At 36.0% G+C, this 21,265-nt stretch overlaps 1 protein-coding gene across 3 annotated transcripts in view; it reads left to right on the forward strand.

Annotated features, from left to right (window-relative positions):
- The window catches only part of LAMA2 (laminin subunit alpha 2), a 541,014-nt gene that overhangs the window by 297,207 nt on the left and 222,542 nt on the right, over positions 1 to 21,265 (forward strand). For all 3 annotated transcript variants that reach the window (XM_014734836.3, XM_070223794.1, XM_070223795.1), the window contains exons 13-15: positions 9,422 to 9,523; positions 10,967 to 11,178; positions 19,979 to 20,090. In XM_014734836.3, coding sequence (XP_014590322.1) covers positions 9,422 to 9,523; positions 10,967 to 11,178; positions 19,979 to 20,090 — 426 coding nt within the window. The remainder of the gene's footprint in view (positions 1 to 9,421; positions 9,524 to 10,966; positions 11,179 to 19,978; positions 20,091 to 21,265) is intronic.

Raw genomic sequence — 21,265 nt, forward strand, 5'->3', positions numbered from 1 at the left:
GGGAAACATTAAAACATGAATAAGATCTGAATCCTGCCATCACTGTGATCTCGTCCAGAAACCCCAAGATTTTAAAGATTTAGAATCATGAAATAAATCTCATTACAATTAGGTTTTTAGTATGAAGTATTTATGGTATTTTAATTTGAAAACTATCTTTATTAAAACAGTATGACTTACAACATTTATTGAATATATGCTATGTACTAGGTACCAGGTGAGGAATTTTAGGTATATTTTCTTGTTTCATCCTCAGAACAAACTTCTGAGGTAGGTGTAATTCAGCTCATTTTAGTGGAAATTAACTGAGACTCTGAACGCATAAATAACTTTCCCAAGGGTCATAAAACATTTAAAAGCATAACCAGAATCCAAAACCAAGTCTAGAAAATACTCAGAAATAAGCTTGATCTTTTACCTGATTTATATCTGATTCCTATATTAATGGACATGTCAGATAACTAGCACAACTCTTTAGTGTCTGTTTATTCTGGAAGAAGACATTTGAATGTGTTTTATTAGCTTGTTGGTTCTCCTCTGGGGTGTGACTTAGTTTCCATTGCACCTCTGGGAATCTTTTCTTCTAAAACTCACAACCAACTTCTACTGCTGTAATAAAGAATCACCTGCAGAATCCACGGATGAGGGAAGAGAGAAAAGCGAATAGTGATAGATCAATTTAACATCAAATCAAAATAGTATTCCAAGACTGATGTTATGACTTCTGCTTTTGTGGGAAATAAGTTGACTGCTATTTCAAAATAACCTCTATTTAAATCATGTAACCTGAAATTAGTTGAGCTCATTTAAATATACAGTCCTTCCAGATGTATTTAGCATTGCTGATGGTATAAACATTGAGAATTGCCTATGGGCAAGATGAGAACTCTACTTATTACACTCTTGTTCCTACTTTTGCAATAAGTTGGGCGAGGGCTATATATTAGCCGTATACTATTGAAAGTAATGAATATCTTTATAAGACAAAATACTCAAGCAGTAAGAGAAAGGTTAAACAAAGTTCTCATTCAGACAGAAAATAGCAAAACTGATATCCCTTTTTACAAAATTCTCATGGAGTTCCCACAAGGATTATATATTTTGTTTTTCTTCATTTGTCATTTATGTGAAAATAGTAAATCTGTTTCTCTTTAACTTAATGGAACTTGGATTAAAATATGCCCTGTTACTTTAATCAGCATCAATGCTGTACATCATTGGCATGCAGTTTTCTGTTTTCTTGACAGAGAATTTAAAATTTTTTTAATCCCTAGTCAATAAGAAGCTTATGTATATACAAAAGCATAATTTGTGGTTTATTTGATTATATCAATGTTTAATTATGTATTGCCTGTATTTTTTTGTACTTACTATTTAGACATAAATTAATCCAACCTACAGCAAGAGTACTAATGGAACATTCCATCCAAACACAAGTACATAAACAGAAGACAAACAGCTGTTGCAAAGATCCCAGTTTGAGGCCTGGGCCTGATAACAAAAAGCAGTTTAGAGAACTTGGCTCCTACCGTTTACGCACATCTGTTGAGATTGTCCTATTTCAACTTAATTTCAACTTGATTAGTGCATGTCCCAAAGTAGCATGTAGTTCTCTAAGTCAAAAAACTTGGAGGAAACATTAAATATTAATTTATTGTATGGGATGTTATATTTCTAAGTACTTCATCATCTTCTTAGCAAATCTATTTATGAGGTGTTTATATTTTTAAGTTAGATCCCCAATTTTTAATTAGATCCCCAAATGGATCTAAGGGTTTGTAGAAAATATGTGAAATAGAAAAGACAAAAAAAACCCAATCCATTTATTTTATTTTAAAATTTTATCTACCTCTGTCTACCTTCTTGTTATATGAGAAGATAGAAGTGTCTGGTTTTCAGTTGCAACCAAAAACATTCTTAGCTCATCAAACCCTTATAATTCCATTTGCTTTGAACCATGACTGCGTATAGGGAAAGCATAATTGGGCCCTACTTTGTTACACAGGAGGCAGATAGCTTATGCTGAAGATAGGTTGGCATTCAAGTGGATAAACAATTAACTTAACAAAAATTCATACGGAAAAGTCATATTGACTTCTGAATTCCTCTAGATAGGTCTATCACAATTTTGTTTTCCTTCTGCCAATCAAAGCACTGTAATGAATATCTGTTGGCATTATCAATAAGAAACATTGTATATCAATATTGGCTAGGAGGTAGGTTGTAAGAATCTGGAATGTCATGGTGCAAGTTGGAAGAATAAATAAGGTTGAGTAGTTCCATAAGCAGTTGGAGGACCAGGTTAAAAGGATGCTGGTTGGTCCTTTAGTTACACTGAGGGAGCATCTCTGGTGAGCTGCCACTCGACTCTGTCCATGGCCCTGCTGCTTTCGTAATTTTCATCACTACTTTGTATACTTATGAAATTTACATGATACAAAATACAAAGGAATGTAAAATTATCTTATCAAGTTGGAAGTGGCCAAGTCCAAAAAGGAAGAAATCCCAAAGTCAGGCCTTTCCTCAAACTAGTTCTGATAACTGCATGTGTGAAAAGGACATTGTTGTTAATGTAAAATAAATACTATCAAAACTGCGCTATGGCTACCAAGAAGAAAAAGAAGAAGAAGGAGGAGGAAGATATAGAGGAGGAGGAAGAGACGGTGATGAAGGAGGTGGAGGAAGAGGAAGAGGAGGAGAAGGAGGGGGAAGAGGAAAAGGATTGAGTGAAAGGAAGGAAAGAAGGCGGGAGAGGAAGGCAGAGAGAACAAAGGAAGGGAGGAATGAAGAGAGGCAAGCAGTAGAGTCCCTCAAGGGTTTCTTCTTTGTATCCCCTGGACTGCATAATGTGGTCTCTTGCCTTCCAAACCAACATTTCTAGACTGTATTGTCTCTGTTTGACACCACAACTCCTAGTCCATTTTCTATGTGTTAAAGGTGATATAACTTTCAGACCTCCCTATAAATTCTGCCTGTTCTCTAATTCAACATTCCCTTGCATCTATCATATTCTAATAATTATCAAGCTTTGAAAGGAGAGAAACATGCTCTTATGTCAATGTTATAAATGTACGGAAAAGCATAACAAAACCGGAAGTGGAATACCCTTTCTATGTTAAAAGAGAGCCCCATGAATAGATGCATTAATAAACATTTATGTGGGAGGGATAACTTTTCAGAGTTTAAGGCTCTGGGCTTCAGAACCTAGAAAGATGAATCACTTGCCCTGTTTGTAATATTAAATTGAAATTGACAGATATGTTTCATTTATCCTGCTCAATATTACAGAGCCTTTACCTCATTTGATTTTAGTATATCCCTCTTGAAATATTTGCTCTGGTAAGCAAAAGCAAATATTAGGTTTTACACACCATTTAGTGGAGAAAGAGTGATGATGTTCTGACACGAGAGAACCAAATATTCTGGGCTTATTTTTATGAGAAGAATTTCCTTCCAGATATATTGTCCTCCATAGATCACCCGTCCTTCAAATTTCAATTCATATTTCTTGAGATTGGGGGAAGAAAAGAGAGAGGCTAGAACACAAGTAGCTGAATACTAAATACTTTTGTAAAGCTTAGTTTTATGAATTACCTTTAGCCTTTTCCGCTCATGAGGGAAGGCTTTCCTGCCTCATTAAATCTTTAACTCAATGTGCTGCACACACACTACACTATTATGCATGACATTAGGTTATATATTGCATAGTAACTATAATGTTACTTGCAAACAAGCTGTTTCTTTCCCCTGAAGGTAGAATTAAAACAGGTACTCAGGGGAAACAACTACTTGTGTTGCTCTTTTCTTAATGGGGTGAATCTGAGAATCTGGAGAGAGAAGGGCTTTGCACTGCGTATCTCCAGGAATGGATGGGTGCTGGTCCTTTTACTTATAGTGCCTTCTCAATTTGATATCTCAATCTCTCCGAAGAGAATTTCACTTAATAGATATGGAGAAAGGTGAAAGGCTAGGTCATTGGGGACTTTTATGGAATGAACCATTCTCATTAAATTCGTTGTCTCTTTGTATTGAAAAGGGATACAACTTTCATCTCTGGTAAGTATAGTCTAATCCATCCAATGAATATAAGAATTGTCTCAAAGCAAACCGGAATTGCATTTATTTCTGCCTGTGGAAAGCCATTATTTTTTCTAGCCAATAGAATGATGACAGTTTATTCCTAAATAACAGGAGAAAATGAAATGTTCTATTGGCTGTACAGGCAGTGCTCTGTAAAATTACAGTAATCAATGTTCTCCTCCAAATGGACTACTTTGAAAGTCTCAAAGGTAGATTTAATAAAGAGTACAAAGTTCAAAATTGTGGAAAATTAAAGTTATGCACAGTACACATACTTACCAGTGTCATGTGATGTACTGTTAGAATTATTCAATGTTAATGAATGCGTTGGTTTATACAGAGCTCTACCTATTCTAGAATCCTTTGGCTCTCTTATGTATTTTGGTTGCCACTGGCTCCTCAGTAGACTTTGGGAATATCACTGAAAAACTTTGTTCTTTGGTCTTATGACCAGTGTCATTACTATGTCAGTCTTATGACATCAGTCAGGCAAAGAAAGAAAATCAGCACTTGAATGGTGGTAAAGCTGTAAAAAATGATAGTTTCAGCAGGAAAATTAGTTTAATCAAACCTAAGTAGCAGCATGGATAGATATAAAAAGAGGCTAGATCAGAAGTTCCCAAACTTTGTCAATTCCTCATGCTCTTAGTGTCTCCGTATTTTTTTGCTCAGTGCCTCCTAGACCAACTGAAATGTTCCACGATAGTTAGGGCCAAACAAGTTCATAAATATTTATGTTCTAACAACTTAGCCATCATTTAAAAAGATAATGCACATAAATTCAGACGGTATAATAATTTCTTTTCTTTATAAATATTCACAATTACTTACGTAGGATCTGTGTGACTGCTGGGTAATACACAACTTCTCAAACCTATAGTCAGATGAGACACTGCTACCTTTATTTCCTGTTTCATATTGATTTTTGTGCAATACTTGGTTTTTATCACAGCATCCACCAAAAACTTTGCTTAACAAAGATATGACATGGCTGAAAGTGCAAGTAAACAAAAGCATAGCTCAACATTTTGAGAACATCCTTTAAAGGAATATAGTATTATCTATCATTACAGGTGTGAACTACCTCAAGCTAGTTGTTTGTGTGGTGTCCAAAAGATATACGGTATTGTATTTCCTTCAAACTTTTACAGTATCCTCAGTGCCTCTGTGAGTTCACTGCAGTGCCCTGGGGCACCTTTGCACAGTGTTTGTAAACGAGGGGCTACATAGATCCTAGAGAGTACTGACACTGCACAGAATATTATAGATCCCAGGGCCACTGGAGATTCTTCTTTAGGGTAGCGCAACAATAGAAGCAATAGTTGATAAAACTCCCCAACAAGAAGACTGAAGTCAGAGAATTGAATTCAAGGGCTTGATGAGGATATAGTAAGGGGGATGTGCCAATGGGAATAGAAAATTAGACAAGAAGTATTTCAAGAGAATAGGACTGAGGCACTAATTTGATATAAATAACAAAGAGAAAACAATGTTATGTCGCACTTACTGTTTCCAATTTAAAATAGAGAAACAAAGCAATTGACTTGACCAGATCATGGCAGTTGGGAAAATAACCAAGTTTGTTTCCTGGGAAGACCCAGAGGAGGAGATTAACTTAGGGTATGTTGAATTGTGAGACATTATTGAGCAATCATTCAGTACTGGATCTTGTAGGCTGAATTGTATCCCTCCAAAATTCATATGGTGAAGTCCTTACCCCCAGAACCTCAGAATGTGACTGTATCTAGAGAAACGACTTTTAGAGGTAATTAAGTTAAAATGAGGTGATTAAGGTGGACCCTAATCCAATATGACTGGTGTCCTTATAAGAAGTGATTAGGGCACAGACACTCGCAGAAGGAAGACTGTGTGAGAACACAGGGCAAAGACTGCAAGTACGAGTCAAGAAGATAGATCTCAGAAGAAACCAACCCTGCCAACACCTTGATCTTGTATTTCTGTTGTCTAAGCCACGTAGTCTCTGGTCCTTTTTTATGGCAGCATGAGCAAACTAGCACAGGGACACAGCACAGAATGGAAGATATAGATTGAGGAACCGACTATAAACATAGTTCAGTCCATGAGAGAGGAAAGGAAAGTCAATAAGAAAGGATAACCAGAACAGAGTGAGAGACTTGGAGACATCCACACACTGAGTACAGAATAAGAGAGAAATACATATCTATAAATGGGACAGAAGTACGAGCAGGGCAGGGGAAGGAGTATCAGGAACACTTAGTGCAGTAGAAGACAAAGGAGTCAAGAATCTTAAGAACTACTACATGTCACCTAAAGATTAAGAATAAAATTGAAGAGAAGGTCCATTTGTGGTTGCTAGACAGAGTTGACAAATGACCTTTCAAGAAACACTTTTAACAGAATACTAAGGGTGGAAGACAGGCTGCAGGACATAAAATAAGAAAGGGTAGATGGATAGGAATAAAGAAAATGCATGTAATACCCCATATCTCAGAGTATGACAGTAAAACTAATAAATAACAAAGATAATAGCTAGAGGAAACAATACAGTCAATTGATGATTGGCAGCCCTGTGCACATTTCCTTTGATGGAGAGAGTGAAGATTGGGATATTGAAGGGATTATAGGAGAGTGGGGAAGCAAGGATGTGGAGGAGCCAAATAAAGGTAGCATTTGGAATCTGGGGCAGTAAATAGATGGAGAAGAGGCAGAGAATTCTTCATCCAAAACTGGAGGAAAGGACTCTTTATACTCTGAATATTCTCAAACCTTTTCCCCCCAAAAATAATCTCCCTCAGAAAATAACATCTTGTTTTATAATTGGCTCAATACAAAGACTCATACAATGGTATGTACCATTTGGGGAAGATGCATTAGCTGGAAACAACACCAGGAAATGCTTGGTTGAATTGCTTATAAAGAGATTACTTTGTGGAGTTGAAGGAAAAATAGAGGCAAAGGAATTTAACAGAGACTAAGTAATTATTCCTAGGGGTACCACCTCTAAATTGTGGGATGATGTCTTAAGCAATCTTTTAAAAAATTACTTAAATAAACATTCGACTAAGTAATTACATAGAGGTGATCATAAATATGCACCTTAGGGTAAATTAAAAAGACAATGATTCTAATATTATGGAAATGGGTTCTTACGGCTTCGGGGAAAAAACATCTGGTAACAGGATCATGCATCTTTTTAAAATTGCCTGTTTTTCACATAACTTAAGTGGAAGTAAAATGGATTCACTCATGAAAGTTGTTAGATGATTCAAAAACTGTTTCTAATAATCCCAAAGCATGGGTATCAAAGATGCGTGAAAGAGTTTGAAAAAAAAAATGTTTTATGAAATGTGAGTGAAAAAGCAATTTTTCATTATTATTACTATTATTTTTATAAGCCCTCGGGAGGATAAGTTGAATTAATTCTACTCCTTAGTTCATGTTGTATATTATCATTGACCTGCATGAGGTCCCTCTCTTTTTCTATGTGCTTATTTGTCCCCTTTTTCTCCATTTTTACCCTCATTCCTCTCCCATATGATATTATTTTACATACTAGATGACTTTATAACTATTATAAGTAGGTATGGAAACTACATTAACAAATCAAATGTTGTAACAAAACATTTTCTATTTAATCTAAAGTCTTAAAAACTTGAATATTCAAATTACACACATTTTGGCTCTTTTGATTGCCCAAATGGGAATTACCTTTAATTCTAAGTTCCTTATATTTGGATATATATGGTAATCTCTTAAATTAATTTAAGAAATTAAGAATTAATTTTAGGTTTTTTTAAAAGGGAAACATATTCCAGAGAAATAATAATATGTAAACCAAATTTTAAATAATTGAAATACATTTGGAAACTCAAAAGTTTTGCAACGTTATATTATCATGTCCCAATGTCCTTCAAAAAATCAATCCCTGCCTCCTACTAAAGATTTTTATTACTTTAGAAAATTGTAAATAGTTCATTTCTCTCTGAAATATATAAAGCATTCTTTTCTGTTGACTTTCTAGACTCCTCTCCTTGAGAAGACGTCTGGCTGATTTTGAACAGGCACGCTATGTGAAATTTTGGATGCTTATCTTAGAACCAAAACCCTTTTACATAGATTCACCCCTCATTACTCACAATAATGCCAAGTATTATAGTCCAGGCAGATATTTATTATTTTATATATATAAAGACATCAGAGTAGAGCTATTTCTCAGTGGAGCTGGGGAATAAAAGTTTTCTGAATTTTAGTTCCTTGTAGAACTCCATGTAATGAGCTCTTCGAAGACATTGCAGAGCTGCAATTTTAAAATCCTGTTTAATCAGCCATAGCGAGCTATGTGCCACTCCCCATGGAGCAACTTAGAGAGGAATCCGGGCTCCTCCTGCTCCATCCAGTGCATCCCTGGGAATTGCTTTGTGGTCAAGGTCTGCCATGAGGGGCCAGAGCCACGGGCTGCGAAGCTGGGGCTCTGCTTGTCAGCGTGGAGGAAACAGCAGAATGCAAATCATCAGCTTTGTTTTCAGAATGTCTTTACTTACAATGCTGGAGTGGAATTTTTAAAAAAGGACTGCGGTATTTGCATTGAATCTGTCACTCAACCTCCAGTGTTGATTCCTGTCCTATAAATGATCTTGCCTTCCTATTTTTTTCCCTTTCTACAAGGTTACTGTCAATGTCAGAAGATGTAAACCTCAAGCATACATTGTAGGGGGCTTGGTATGCATATCGGAAGGAAAGAAGTTTGTTTAATGAAAAGGGATAATAACATTCATTCAAACCAAGCATATTTGATTACACATGAGAAAGTGTGTTTTCTTTGTGAGTTTTGATTGCGTTTTACTATAATAAAATTTGCTGCTACTTTTTAATTTTTCTTTGACCAACATTTCCCAGCTTAGCTTATAGTCTATGTAAAGTGCTTGTCAAATGGAGTGATGTCTTTGTTGAAAGCATTCAGACTCATAGAAAGTGAGTGACCCTCAGGGATGGGTAGAAATCTCCCAATTTTGTTGAAGATCCTTCTCTGGGAATTGTAAAGCTCAAGCTACAGACTAGGAAAATGACAGGAGGGGCTGTGTTTGGTTTCATGGACCCTAACCTATTTCAGCAAGCTTGCAATACTGGGGAAAATAATACTTGAATTTATATTTGTGTCGGGCTCGCTGTTGATGGGTAAGGTTCATAGAAAGGTTACTCCTAAAGAAATGTCGATCATTCTTACTTGGCACTCTCGTGATTTCTGCTTCTTCCAAGTCCTGCCCTCTAGAACAATAAAATGATTTTAAAATAATAAGTAAAATGTGATTTAATAGCCCATCTCCGGCCCTGTAATGATTACACATCTCCTCTCTTGTAGCTCACAGCAGCTGGAGGACAATTGACATTTACCATATCATATGACCTCGAAGAAGAGGAGGAAGATTCAGAACGTGTGCTCCAGCTTATGATTATCTTAGAGGTAGAGTACGGAGGGGGTCATTTACGTTCAACCATTTTACACTCTTACGTTATTGGAGGTTATTTCTTACCTGGTTGGCTTGCCATTAATTTACATGCTTCTACAGAAAAATATCATATCTTGGGAATTTTTTTATGCCAGTACTTTGTTTCGCTCTGAGACATATCTACTAGACTGAGTATATTCATTTAGTTCAATGATAAAGGATACCTTTAGACCAGACTTGGAATTTAAATTAAAAACATAATGACCATGTTCCCAAGAATATAAGTATGTTGAAAGTGTTTAGGCAAATGCTGCTTTACGTAGTTGTATTATTTCCATCTCTCCTTGCTTCCCAGTAGATTTTATTGTCTACTTCTTTGTTTATATTAGGTAGAAGTAAATGAAAAAGGAAACTTGCTTATTCAGGTGTAGTTAAATCTTGACTTCAAAACTCCTAATTTAGATGAGAAATATATATAGAAGAAACTGCTTTCGGGATTCAGAAGGCCATAGCTGATTCCAAAATGCTGCAAACCTGGTTATCTCAGAGGCGCTCCCACTTTTTCTCTTACCTGTCCTTTCACAGGATGCACGCCCTCCCTGCAACACTCACACATACTCAAAGGCACACACTTGCAGGCACGTTTATGAGTCCAAATGGGTCCATGTTAATTTAGCACCGGGCCCTGTTGTTCTTTGTCTTCAACCTTTCACCCATGTGAATCAATGACAAAATTCTTCCCCCAAAAGGAGTATTTCCAGTATCAAATGAAGAGGTCTGGATGATATCTATCATTGCATCTATATGTGTGTGTGTGTCTATGGAACTAGAAAAATATCTTGGAATTCCTTTGAGATGAAAGGGGTTCTCTATATGTAAAATGTTGAGAAGTTATATATTATTAATATGAATGAACTAAGATCAGAAGGATAACCTAAATGTCATAGGTCAGTGCATATGCTCCTTATTATAATGCTATTATCTCATTGTGAACCTTAGACTGCAGGGTCTGTTCCTGCTTAGTTTTTGTTTTTTTCCCTTTAAACCGATAGCTTAACACACTGTTCTAAGTTTTCTTCCACATTTTCCTGTACAACCCACATTTACTATAAAATAATAAATTTGAAATATACAATTTTTATGCACTTGTTAAAATCAAAGTATTTGTAATCACGAACATGTATGAGTTGTCAGTAATCTGTTATTCTTGTTAACAAGGAAGCAAGGTCATGCATCATCAAGAAGCTTATACTTTGTAATGCATTTGGTTAAGGCTAATATTTAAATTGCCTTCTCTGCCTTTCATACATACTAGAAATATGCTCAATGACGGGGAAAGCCAACCTGAATTTAAAAACCAGAAAGTGGAGAATCTAAATACAAATACTTTTTTACCCTTTTATACCTTTCTCTTTTTTTCACAGTTTTACCCTTTTATACATTCTTTTTCCCTTTAGGGAAAAGACTTCAGAATCAGCACAGCCCAAGATGAGGTGTACCTGCAACCATCTGAAGAACATATTCATGCATTGTCACTTAAAGAAGAATTCTTTACCATACATGGCTCTAGTTCCCCTGTCAGTAGAAAAGAGTTTATGACAGTGCTGGCGAGTTTAAAGCGAGTCCTCGTACAAATCACGTACAGCCTTGGGGTGGATGCCATCTTCAGGTAAACTCAAGAACTGCATCTCCTGGTGTTTCCACATCTGCCTTGGGGCAAACATGTGTGTGGGCTAGAGTGACTTTGAACATCCCTAGGGCTTGCTGTCTTCAAATAGTGGACAGGAATGGAGCGTTGATTTTCTGAAAAGTGTTTCTATTAAAGCTTTAAAATTTTAAATACCCAAAATGAATTTGTCTTAGCCCTTTTTTACTATTGATTCCTTTGCAATTCTGGCAGAACATGCAATAAAAATAATCCCAATGCTGAGAAGTGCTATACGGGAAAATAAAGTTTCCTTTATGATGACTCGGATCATGGGAAACTAAAGAGATACAATTCCAGGGTTACTCATGTTCTCATAGTGGCTTGGAAAATATTTTCTTACGTTAATTTATTAACTAGTTTCTGACTTACTAGTATATAGTTTATAATAAGAAATATAAGCACCTTCATTTAAATAGCCACCAGTCTCTTTACAAAACTCTGTACAACCATAATGGCTGCATGGTGTAAAGCAGAGAGAATGAGCTCTGGAGCCCACCTGACTGGGAGGTCAGTGGCTCTATGCTGAGTCTATGTGCCACCTTTGACAAGCGACTGGTCCTCATGGAAACGTGATTTCTTCAAGTGTAAAGCGGAGATAATGGTGTCTACTTTTCAGGATTGTTTTGAATGTTATATGTGATAATTATGTAAGGTGTTCATTATGTAGAACACTTTCAAAGATTGGTGTCTTTTTGTTCTCGAGTTTTTTCCTTAAAAAAGAGAAGTCCCTGGCTTGAACCAAACATGCCCGGATCTGGCTGACAGTAGGCTGCTATGTTTTCCTTTTTTTTTTCTTTTTGCTGAGGAAGATTAGCCCTGAGCTAACATCCATGCCCATCTTCCTCTACTTTATATGTGGGATCCTGCCACAGCATGGCGTGCCAAACAGTGCCATGTCTGCATCCAGGATCCTAACTGGCGAACCCCAGGGCGCCGAAGCAGAATGTGCTCAATTAACCACTGTGCCACCTGGGAGGCCCCTATTTTTAAAATAATGATGTTTGCTTGACAAAATTTCAACTTCGTCTGTGTCTGAATGAGCTCTCTTCCCTTCTCCTTTTTTGCTCTAATAATAAATAACACAAGATATTATGGCAACTTCCTTGTAAATCAGATTAAGTTAGATAATCAAGTGTGACCTAAAACTGACAAGTTGGCATACCCATTATCAAAGCGATGTCTCCAATACTGGTTTATATATAAGAAGATTTTTTGTTGTTGTTGCTAATGCTCCTCCGCCTCCATCATTTGCTTGTGCTGCCTAGTTTGTCTTTCACTTGTAGTGTTTCAGTTAAGTGTAATCATCATTACCATCTCCCGAAGGAGGAAACTGCAGATTCATAACAGAACCATTGCCGCACAATGTACCTCTTTTGCATAGGCAGTTCTGCTAGAAGCTGGGTTAAAACACCATGAAGATGAGAAGCAGCACTTAGGAATTTATTATCTTTTTCCCCATTTCGTAAATAGAGATTGTCATGATGTTTACACAGTACAAAGAGATGAGTCCTCTGGCTTTCAAAATGAATGACAACCAAATTGACAAAAAGTGGCTAGGGGGCTTATTTATTTTTGTCATCATGCTTCTCAGATTAGTTAATCCAAAGGCATTTCCCCCTGATTTATGTCAGATAATTTCAGTGTCTACCCATCTTAAAATCATCGGTCTCATTTGAAGCTTTCTGAAGTTTTCCCGTACTTGAGCAATATGTTCATGGAGCCTGGCTATGTGAACCGACACGGGAGCTAACCCAAGTCTGTGGCTGCTTTCTGCAGCCTACATGACCTAAGGCACTGTGGTTCAAGAAGTAAAAGCCAATGTCAGATTTGAAATTCCTGCCCACTTTAGGTGGGCTGAAAGTCAGCATGAATCCTGAGTCGGCGAGCTTGTCATATTTTATCTCTGATCTACTAGTGGGTAAAGTCATATTTGTAAAACAACGCTTGAATTGATTTCAACTTGCCTTGCATGGTAGACTTCCGACTTGGTATACAGTTTGTGTGCAAGCACAAGTCAATTGAAGCTATGTCAACAAAAATTCACGTTTCAATTGATTTAAGGAGGATTTACTTCCATGATCGTTCTCTCAGCAAATGGGCTTAGGTTCCCCCAGTTCTGTGGCTCAGTGGAACTGAACGGTGGAAGAACTGGGCTGCAGGTCAGCATTTTGACTTTTGTTTTCAACTCAGCTATTCAATAGCTGTAAACATAAGTATAGCTTTGACCTCTTGGGATGTCAGTCACCTCATTTGTAAAATAAAGAGGGGGACAATTGTTTGCCAACTTCAAAAGTTGAAGTTGAAGTTCTCACTGTGAGAATGGAATTGGAGGGCTCAGAAGCACTTTGTTAATGGCCAATCGACATACAAATCTGAAGCATTTCTATCTGGCCTGCATCATTGAACGGAATAACGTTTTCTCCAAGTACCATTAGTACTTGGAGGCATCCAGAATAAAGCATGTACTGATATTTCTAAAATTGTGACATTTTGCTGTCATTCTTTTCCAGAATGCTGAGAGGCCCATGAAATAAAATTACACTAATTGATTTTCTTCTCATGGTCCCCATTGATAAGATGAAGATAAAAATAGGAAACTTTCATCCTTCTTTTAAGAATGTAGGAGAAATCAACCTAACTGCACATCTTCCCTCTTTACATTCTCCAGATCTTAGATTTAATAGCATCCTTGATGTTTAACTCAAGCAAGGAGCCTATTCGGCTTCTCTTAAACACCTATTAGATATAAGACATTTACAAAAAATACATTTTCTTTTCCCTCTATAGTAGACGTTTGAACAGTTCGTTCAATTTTCAATCTCCTCCTTTTGGAATATTTCATTTCCCGAATCTTTGAGGGTAGATATAGTCAAATGACTTGGTTTGGCCAATGAAATGTGAGCTGAAGTGAGGCATTTTCTCCCCTACCCCAGGAAGCACTGAATTGCTAGTGTGAGACTCTCTGGAGCTTATTCAGCTACCAGAAGATCAAAACAGCCTGAAATATTGACAGCAACATGGAGGTCAGCTGCCCTGAACCATCACCCAGACCTGTGGAGGATTTGACATGAGCAAACTTTGTTTTCTGTTAAGCCACTGAGAATTTGGAGTTGTCTGTTAACACGGTGTGACTGAGCCCATCGTGAATTTATTGTGATAACACACCATGTGTCTCTATTGCTAGAAAATAAATATGGAATCTTTTCAAGACAAGATGTTTTCACATGACTTTTAGGGTAAATTCTGAAAGGTATTTTGGTATCAAAAATATTACACAGAATTTATATAATACATAATCTAGAAAAATCCTTACAAAGGAGTCTTTGATGATTATAGAAATAGTGTTAATAGTATACTTCTACTTTTTGAAATTAATTGTACAGGTAATCACATTTTGAAGAAATTATACTGATGAGGAGTCTAGGACTTAAAAAGATCCATGCAACTTGCTAGGCATCAGGCTGTTGGTAAAAGATTCAGCCAGGATTTAAACCCACTTGTGTTTTCTCCCTGTTGTCTCTGACTACCTCCCAAATCTATTCTGTGAATACTGGGCTCATTCAGTCTGCCAACATTTACTGAGTGCCTTGCCTGTGCTCTTTCTAAGACTCAGTCTCCTCTTCTGTGAAATGACAGGAACAGTAACTAACTTTCAAGATTCAAAGCTAATTTAGAAAATGATGTATTTACAACACCTGACATGCCATCTAGCCTGTGTTAGGAGGCAATGTAGAGTGACAAGATGATCGTTGGTTTCGGAGTCACACTTAAGTATGAATTTATGCTGCACCATTTGCTATTGTATGAACAAGACACTTTACTTCTCTGAGCCTCAGTTTCTTCATTTGTAAATGTAGACAAAAACATGATTCCTACATTGGGTTCATTGATACTTAAATGAGATGTCTTTCAAGCCCCCATTTAGAGCATAGAATATAGTAGACACTCAGTACACAGTAATTTTTATAATATGGTAGTTCTAGGCTGAGCAAGGAGGATACAAAGGTGGACATATGATCATTGAATTCAAAGAAGGCATAGTCCAGTATGAAAGGCAGACACACACTTATGATAGTACAATATACAGAACAAGAATAGTGCACAGCGCACGCTCGTGGGACTAAGGAGGAAGAGATGATTTCTCATATTAGTATTTAATATATTTTTGATGAATGGCTGTAATAGTATCAGATTCTGTCAGTTATTTCCCTTATTTGATGTGGGATTGAAAACATTTAAGAGAAAACATCTAGCTCTTTCCCAGATGGCCTACGCAGCCACGGACTGGGCCAATGAATGATTCTGTTGCCTCTTTAGGAATGGAGTGAAAATTATCGGACTCCTCTAATTGCATAGTACTTTGTGGAACTTGCAAAGACAGAGGCTAAAGGAAGTTCTGAGTCATTATTTTATGTTTTGATAAAAACAAAATAGAACAAAGCACCTGAACAGCAATAGAATATGTATGTGTGGTGGCTAACACAAAGTAACATTTGTTTAAGTAGAATTAAATGGGGGTCTTCAATATAAAAAAAGGTGGACAGGAAAAAATAGTTACATAAAAGAGTTTTAAGATCAAAGATCTTGTTTCAAGAAATAATTTATTTTATATATTTATTATTATTTTTTAGTAAAGTATAACCTATTTGGTGGGAAATATAGTAAAACAAAATTATTAAGAATAATCTTTAAGTCAGTCCCAGGACAATGTTTCTAATATGATTCCAATATTTTCAATATTGGCTTACATAATTATGTCTTTTCTCTTCATCCATCATCTCATCTGTAGTTCCAAGTTGTAATAATAAGGAGAAATAGGCAGCTGAAGCATTTGACTTAGTGCACAAGTCTTTGATAGTTCATGCATCTCCAAACTTTACTACTTTATTACTGCCGGCATTATATATTTAAATGAATGTAGCCTGGTATCAAGAAAAGAAAACCACCATATTGAAGGGAAAAAAAAATAAACCGCAGCCTTCTTCACGAGTAACACTTAAAACTGTTAAACGCATTAAAATCCCATTTAACAAATAGCAGAACCTAATGAACACTGGGACTGCTCAGTGAATGCTAATGTGGAATATTGCTGGGAAAGATGTTTGAGTGTTGAAATTTCTCACAGCTCAAAATGGTTACATAGATTAAGGAGAGGAACATCTGTTGTTCAAAAGACGAATGAAATTTGGCAGTTCATTGAAAATATTTTTGTTTTTGTTTTGTTCTATTTTAAATTGTTCCTTAAAGTAGTCAATTACTCATTTTCTATTTTGAAACATTCCAATACTCTTTTGTTACATTTTGTTTATCAATTTTATATGGAAAATCCTGGGAGCATATCTATATACAATTGACCAGTCTGCTCTTTAGTAAATTGTGACAGTCTTTTTGTGTGCTAATCAACTAATACAGCGATCATGAAATCATCTAATTCTTAAATGAAAGTGATCAGAAATATAAGTTCATCATGTGACAGCCCATTAATTGCAGGCAATTAGATGTCACAATACATTCAGATGAGTTCTGACCTCTGGCCTCAAGTCCTAACTCCAAAATTTTTCTTTATTTTCTTTGTCAGATCTAACAAGTAATTTGTCTTCTTCTTAGCTGATTTTATTCATCTGAAATGTGGCTACTAAGATTTAATGTATCATTTGTCATGGAGCATGTTAGTCATTGTTTGTTACATAGCTACATTTCATTCATTTATTCTATACATTCATTTATTCACTTATGTAAGTATATACTTAGTCTTGTGCTCATACATTCATCCATCCATCTATCCATTTATCCACTGACCATCTATCCATTCATCCATCCATCCAAAAAATATATTGAGCATGTATTGATATGATTAGGTTAAGTATATAGATGACAGGACAGGGTCTTTGTTCTCAAGAGGTAGCTCATAAGCTCATGTCAACATAGGCAAGTACTATGCTTAGTTTAGTAATTCCAAACCCTATATTGTCTTAAGAATTGCCAGATCCAGAAATTCGACTCCTGGGTCTATACCCAAAAGAACTAAAAACAGGTACTCAAAACATACTTGTACACGAATGTTCATAGTAGGACTATTTACAATAGCCAAAAAGTGGAAACAGCCAAACATTCATTAACAGATGAACGGGTAAACAAAATGTGGTATATTCATACAATGGACTATTACTCTGCCATAGAAAGGAATGGAATACTGATATATGCTATAACATGGATGAACCTTGAAAATATTATGGTAACAGAGAGAAGCCAGACACAAAACGTTATGTATTATATGATTCCATTTGTATGAAACATTCAGAATACATAAATGCATGGCAACAGAAAGCCGATTTGTGGTTATGGGGGGCTGGGGGAAGGGAGAATCGGAAGTGACTGCTTAATAGGTTCAGGGTTTTCTTTTGGGCTAGTGGAAATGTTTGGAACTAGATCGAGGTGGTGGTTGCACAACGTTGTGAATGTACTAAATTATGCTTTAGAGTGGTTAGTTGTATGTTACATGTATTTCACCTTGATTAAAAAAAAAAAGATGAAGAAAGAACTGCCAGTGACACTTTTTGTACAAGTTTATTTGGTGGGAAAGAAAATGACTAGAGATTTTCTAAAAATCTCTGTGTAACCTGAACACTATAAAACAGTGATTTTTGGCTCTTACCAGTTTAGGACCTTCTGCCAGGTTGTCCAAGCTGTGCCCCCAGAGAAGCAAGCATTCAAGTAGTGTTGGATCAGTTAATCTGTAGCTAAAGATAATCCGTTTGTCTTTAGAGGATGCCAGCTAGCACTCAGCATCTAAGACGAAGCCATCAAATTGCGCATTTTCTGAGATTTCAAGTTGATTTTCTTTCCACTTCTTGATCATGTGTGAACTCATACATATTTCAAGGTCCTAGCAAATTTCTAAGATTAGTGAAGTGGGGGTAAAAACAATAAAGATTTTAGAAACTTGTTGCTGAAAAACTTACAACTTGGTTAAAGGTTGTCACTTTCGAAGACACGTTTAATGAGCCCATTAGCTTTGTTCTCTGCCTTCATTACAGCAGGGATTCTGAAATCCGGCAAACTCTTTGCTAATTGGGAATCACCAGTTAATAAAAGTCTACCGCCCCTCTTGATAAAGCAACCAAAAATGCATGCGCCAGCAACGGTTGGTTGCATCTTTCTCATGGTTAAGGATGGCATATTATGTGTTACAGATCTCTATCAATCATTTTAAAAAACAATAATTATCATTATGAATCAATAGTAGTCATTTAATTTTATGCTCTTAGAGTTTAATTAAAATTTATTTTATGCATTAAAATGACAAAGAACTAGTTTTGGGCATATAGATAGTATTTCTTGTACTATTCATGTAGTCATTTTTATCCTGTTTCAACTGTCAATGAGAATATGTTAATAAAATACCTAGCATTTAATAATCACCTGCATGTGTTATGCATTATATCAAGAACTTTATATTCATTATTTTGTTTAATCCTTTAATTAAGCTCGTGATGTGTGGACTGTTAATTTATCTCCATTACCTAGATGACAATATTGAAGCCTAGAGAGATTAGGTAATTCCTCCTAAGCTACAGGACTGGTGAATATCAGAGTCAGAAGATGAATCCTAATCTATCTGACTCCTGAGTTTGTGTTCATAACAATGGAGCTTTTAAAATTTCTTTTATTAAAAAATGGGGAAAAGCCAGTAAGACACCAATAACATCTATTTAAATTGTGAATGCATATTGTTTGCCTAATTTGATAAAGGAAATACACACACACTCTCTATAATATACATATATACCATTTATGTAACAGCATTTTTCAATTTGGCCAAACCAGCTTTCCCCCAAAATAAGGAGGGAGACCAAATCACTCTGCTAAAATCACCAGTTTGTACAGAAGTACCAATAAAATGAAGCCCATAGATATGGAGAACAATGAATTGAATTTAGGCCCAAGACAATTTAAGAAAATAAGTTCTAACTAATTTAATTGAACATTTGAAGGTTTCACTTTTACCTACCAACGTGCAGATTTAATTCTGAGAAAAAAGAAACCAAAATAGCATTCATCTTTTCTTTTCTTTTCTTTTTGGCTTTCATCTTTTCTTTCAATTTAAAAGCTTGGACTGAATATTAACATTGTCTCCTTCTGCTTTTCTAGTTTAAATTTTAAAGTAAGTCAAACAGTCATATAAATGTTTTCTGTTTTAAATCTCCTTTACACTGTATGATTTTAAACTCTCTATCTCTAAAAAAAGGAAACCAAAACACACAGCCAAAAACCATGAAATGAGCGAGAATCTTCTCATTTCTTTCCAGCATTGGATGGTGGTAGTGGTGGTGAGCACTTTTAACCGTTCAGACTTTGCCTAATATGATGAATGACCAGAGCTTCAAGTTATGGATATTCATTATCCTTCTTTCTTTCCTTTTTTTCTTTGGTTTTCTTTTTTTTTTTTTGCTTGAGGAAGATTAGCCCTGAGCTAACATCTCTGCCAACCTTCCTCCATTTTTTTTAATGTGGGTCACCACCACAGCATGGCTGACAAGTGGCATAGGTCCACACCCAGGATACAAACCCATGAACCCCAGCTGCCAAAGCAGAGAGCACTGATCTTAACCACTATGTCATGGAGCCGGCCCCCCAACCTTTTTTCTTAATACAGATAGTTTGCTTATATTTACATCATTGTTACTATACTATTCCTTGAGGTATATAATACCTAAGAGCTTGTTTACTTATTTACCATCTCTTTTTTCCTCTGCCCCAGGTTGGGCTCTGTTGCCCTTGAATCCGCGGTCCCCTATCCTACTGATGGAAGCGTTGCCGCGGCTGTGGAGGTTTGTCAATGTCCAGCAGGGTACACTGGCTCCTCTTGTGAAGTAAGTTTCAAGAATGTATCCGTAGTGCATTCTAAATTCCTTCAACATTGCTGTCAATAAACTCTTCTAAAACAAGTTCAAGTTTTTCATCAAAGATTGAACAAACAAATGATCATATGTTACCTAAAGAAGAAACTTGCATACCTGCCCAATAGTCATGGCTTTCAAATAGAGTGCTACTCACATAATGTCAGCTTGAAATAACGTTCCTTTTTGACATATTTTGCTTACTATAGCTAAAAATTTGATGTTCTCATGTTTGTTATCTATATAATTTGTTGATAAAATAGGATGAATGATAGCAGAATAATATTTCGAAATATTTTCCCTTTATTCCCACTCAGTACTTACCAGGTTACCAGAAATTTAGCGCCTCTTTTTTTTTTTTTCACTTTCCCTCCACTTTTTTAATCCTGTGTGCCACACTGTTTCTCAACTTTATTCCTAAGAGCACAACCAAATCACAATCATCTGAAGGACACAATCTTCATAATGTCAGGAGCATATTATATGGAAGAAGTACCTTGATCTGGAAAAATCTCTGCTGGTCTTTGATTTATTTAGCACCTAAAGTTTGAGATACCTATTGTTGTCTCAATATCCTAGATTTGTAATAAGATTGATGCTTCTTACTAAATACCACAGTGTGTGACTTTAAGGTAACAGATTTTATTTACTTCTATGTATTTTCTTTAGGTAGTTTGAAAATTGATTTTACTTGAAATCTGGTCAAAAAATGTAAACCCCATTTCCCTGATAGAGGGCATGGCTTACAGATAAATAGGAGCTTAAATTCCTTAAAAATGGTGCCTTTAAGGAATCATTTGAGCGTACCAAGATGTTCCACTTCAGCACACCACCCCATTGTGCCATTTATAGAAATACTCTAGGCGTTGCTTTGTCAGTTCTCTTGTGCTTTAAAATAATACATGCTTCCAGAGGACGCACAGGGCTGAGAGTCATATTTGTGACAAATGTGTTTTCTTTAACTGGGCTCAGACTCACATATCTAGAAATAAAACTAAATATAATTCACTGAAGTACTTACTTTTCCAAAATTCATATAGAGAAAAATAATCATGGAAATGAATTAGCTCTGTCCACCCAAATTTGATTTTTCATGTAAAATCCATGCTGTCTTTAATGAAATATATTCTTGTATTAAAAACCTAGAA

Source organism: Equus caballus, chromosome 10 (assembly GCF_041296265.1).
Source record: "Equus caballus isolate H_3958 breed thoroughbred chromosome 10, TB-T2T, whole genome shotgun sequence".
Lineage (NCBI taxonomy): Eukaryota > Metazoa > Chordata > Mammalia > Perissodactyla > Equidae > Equus > Equus caballus.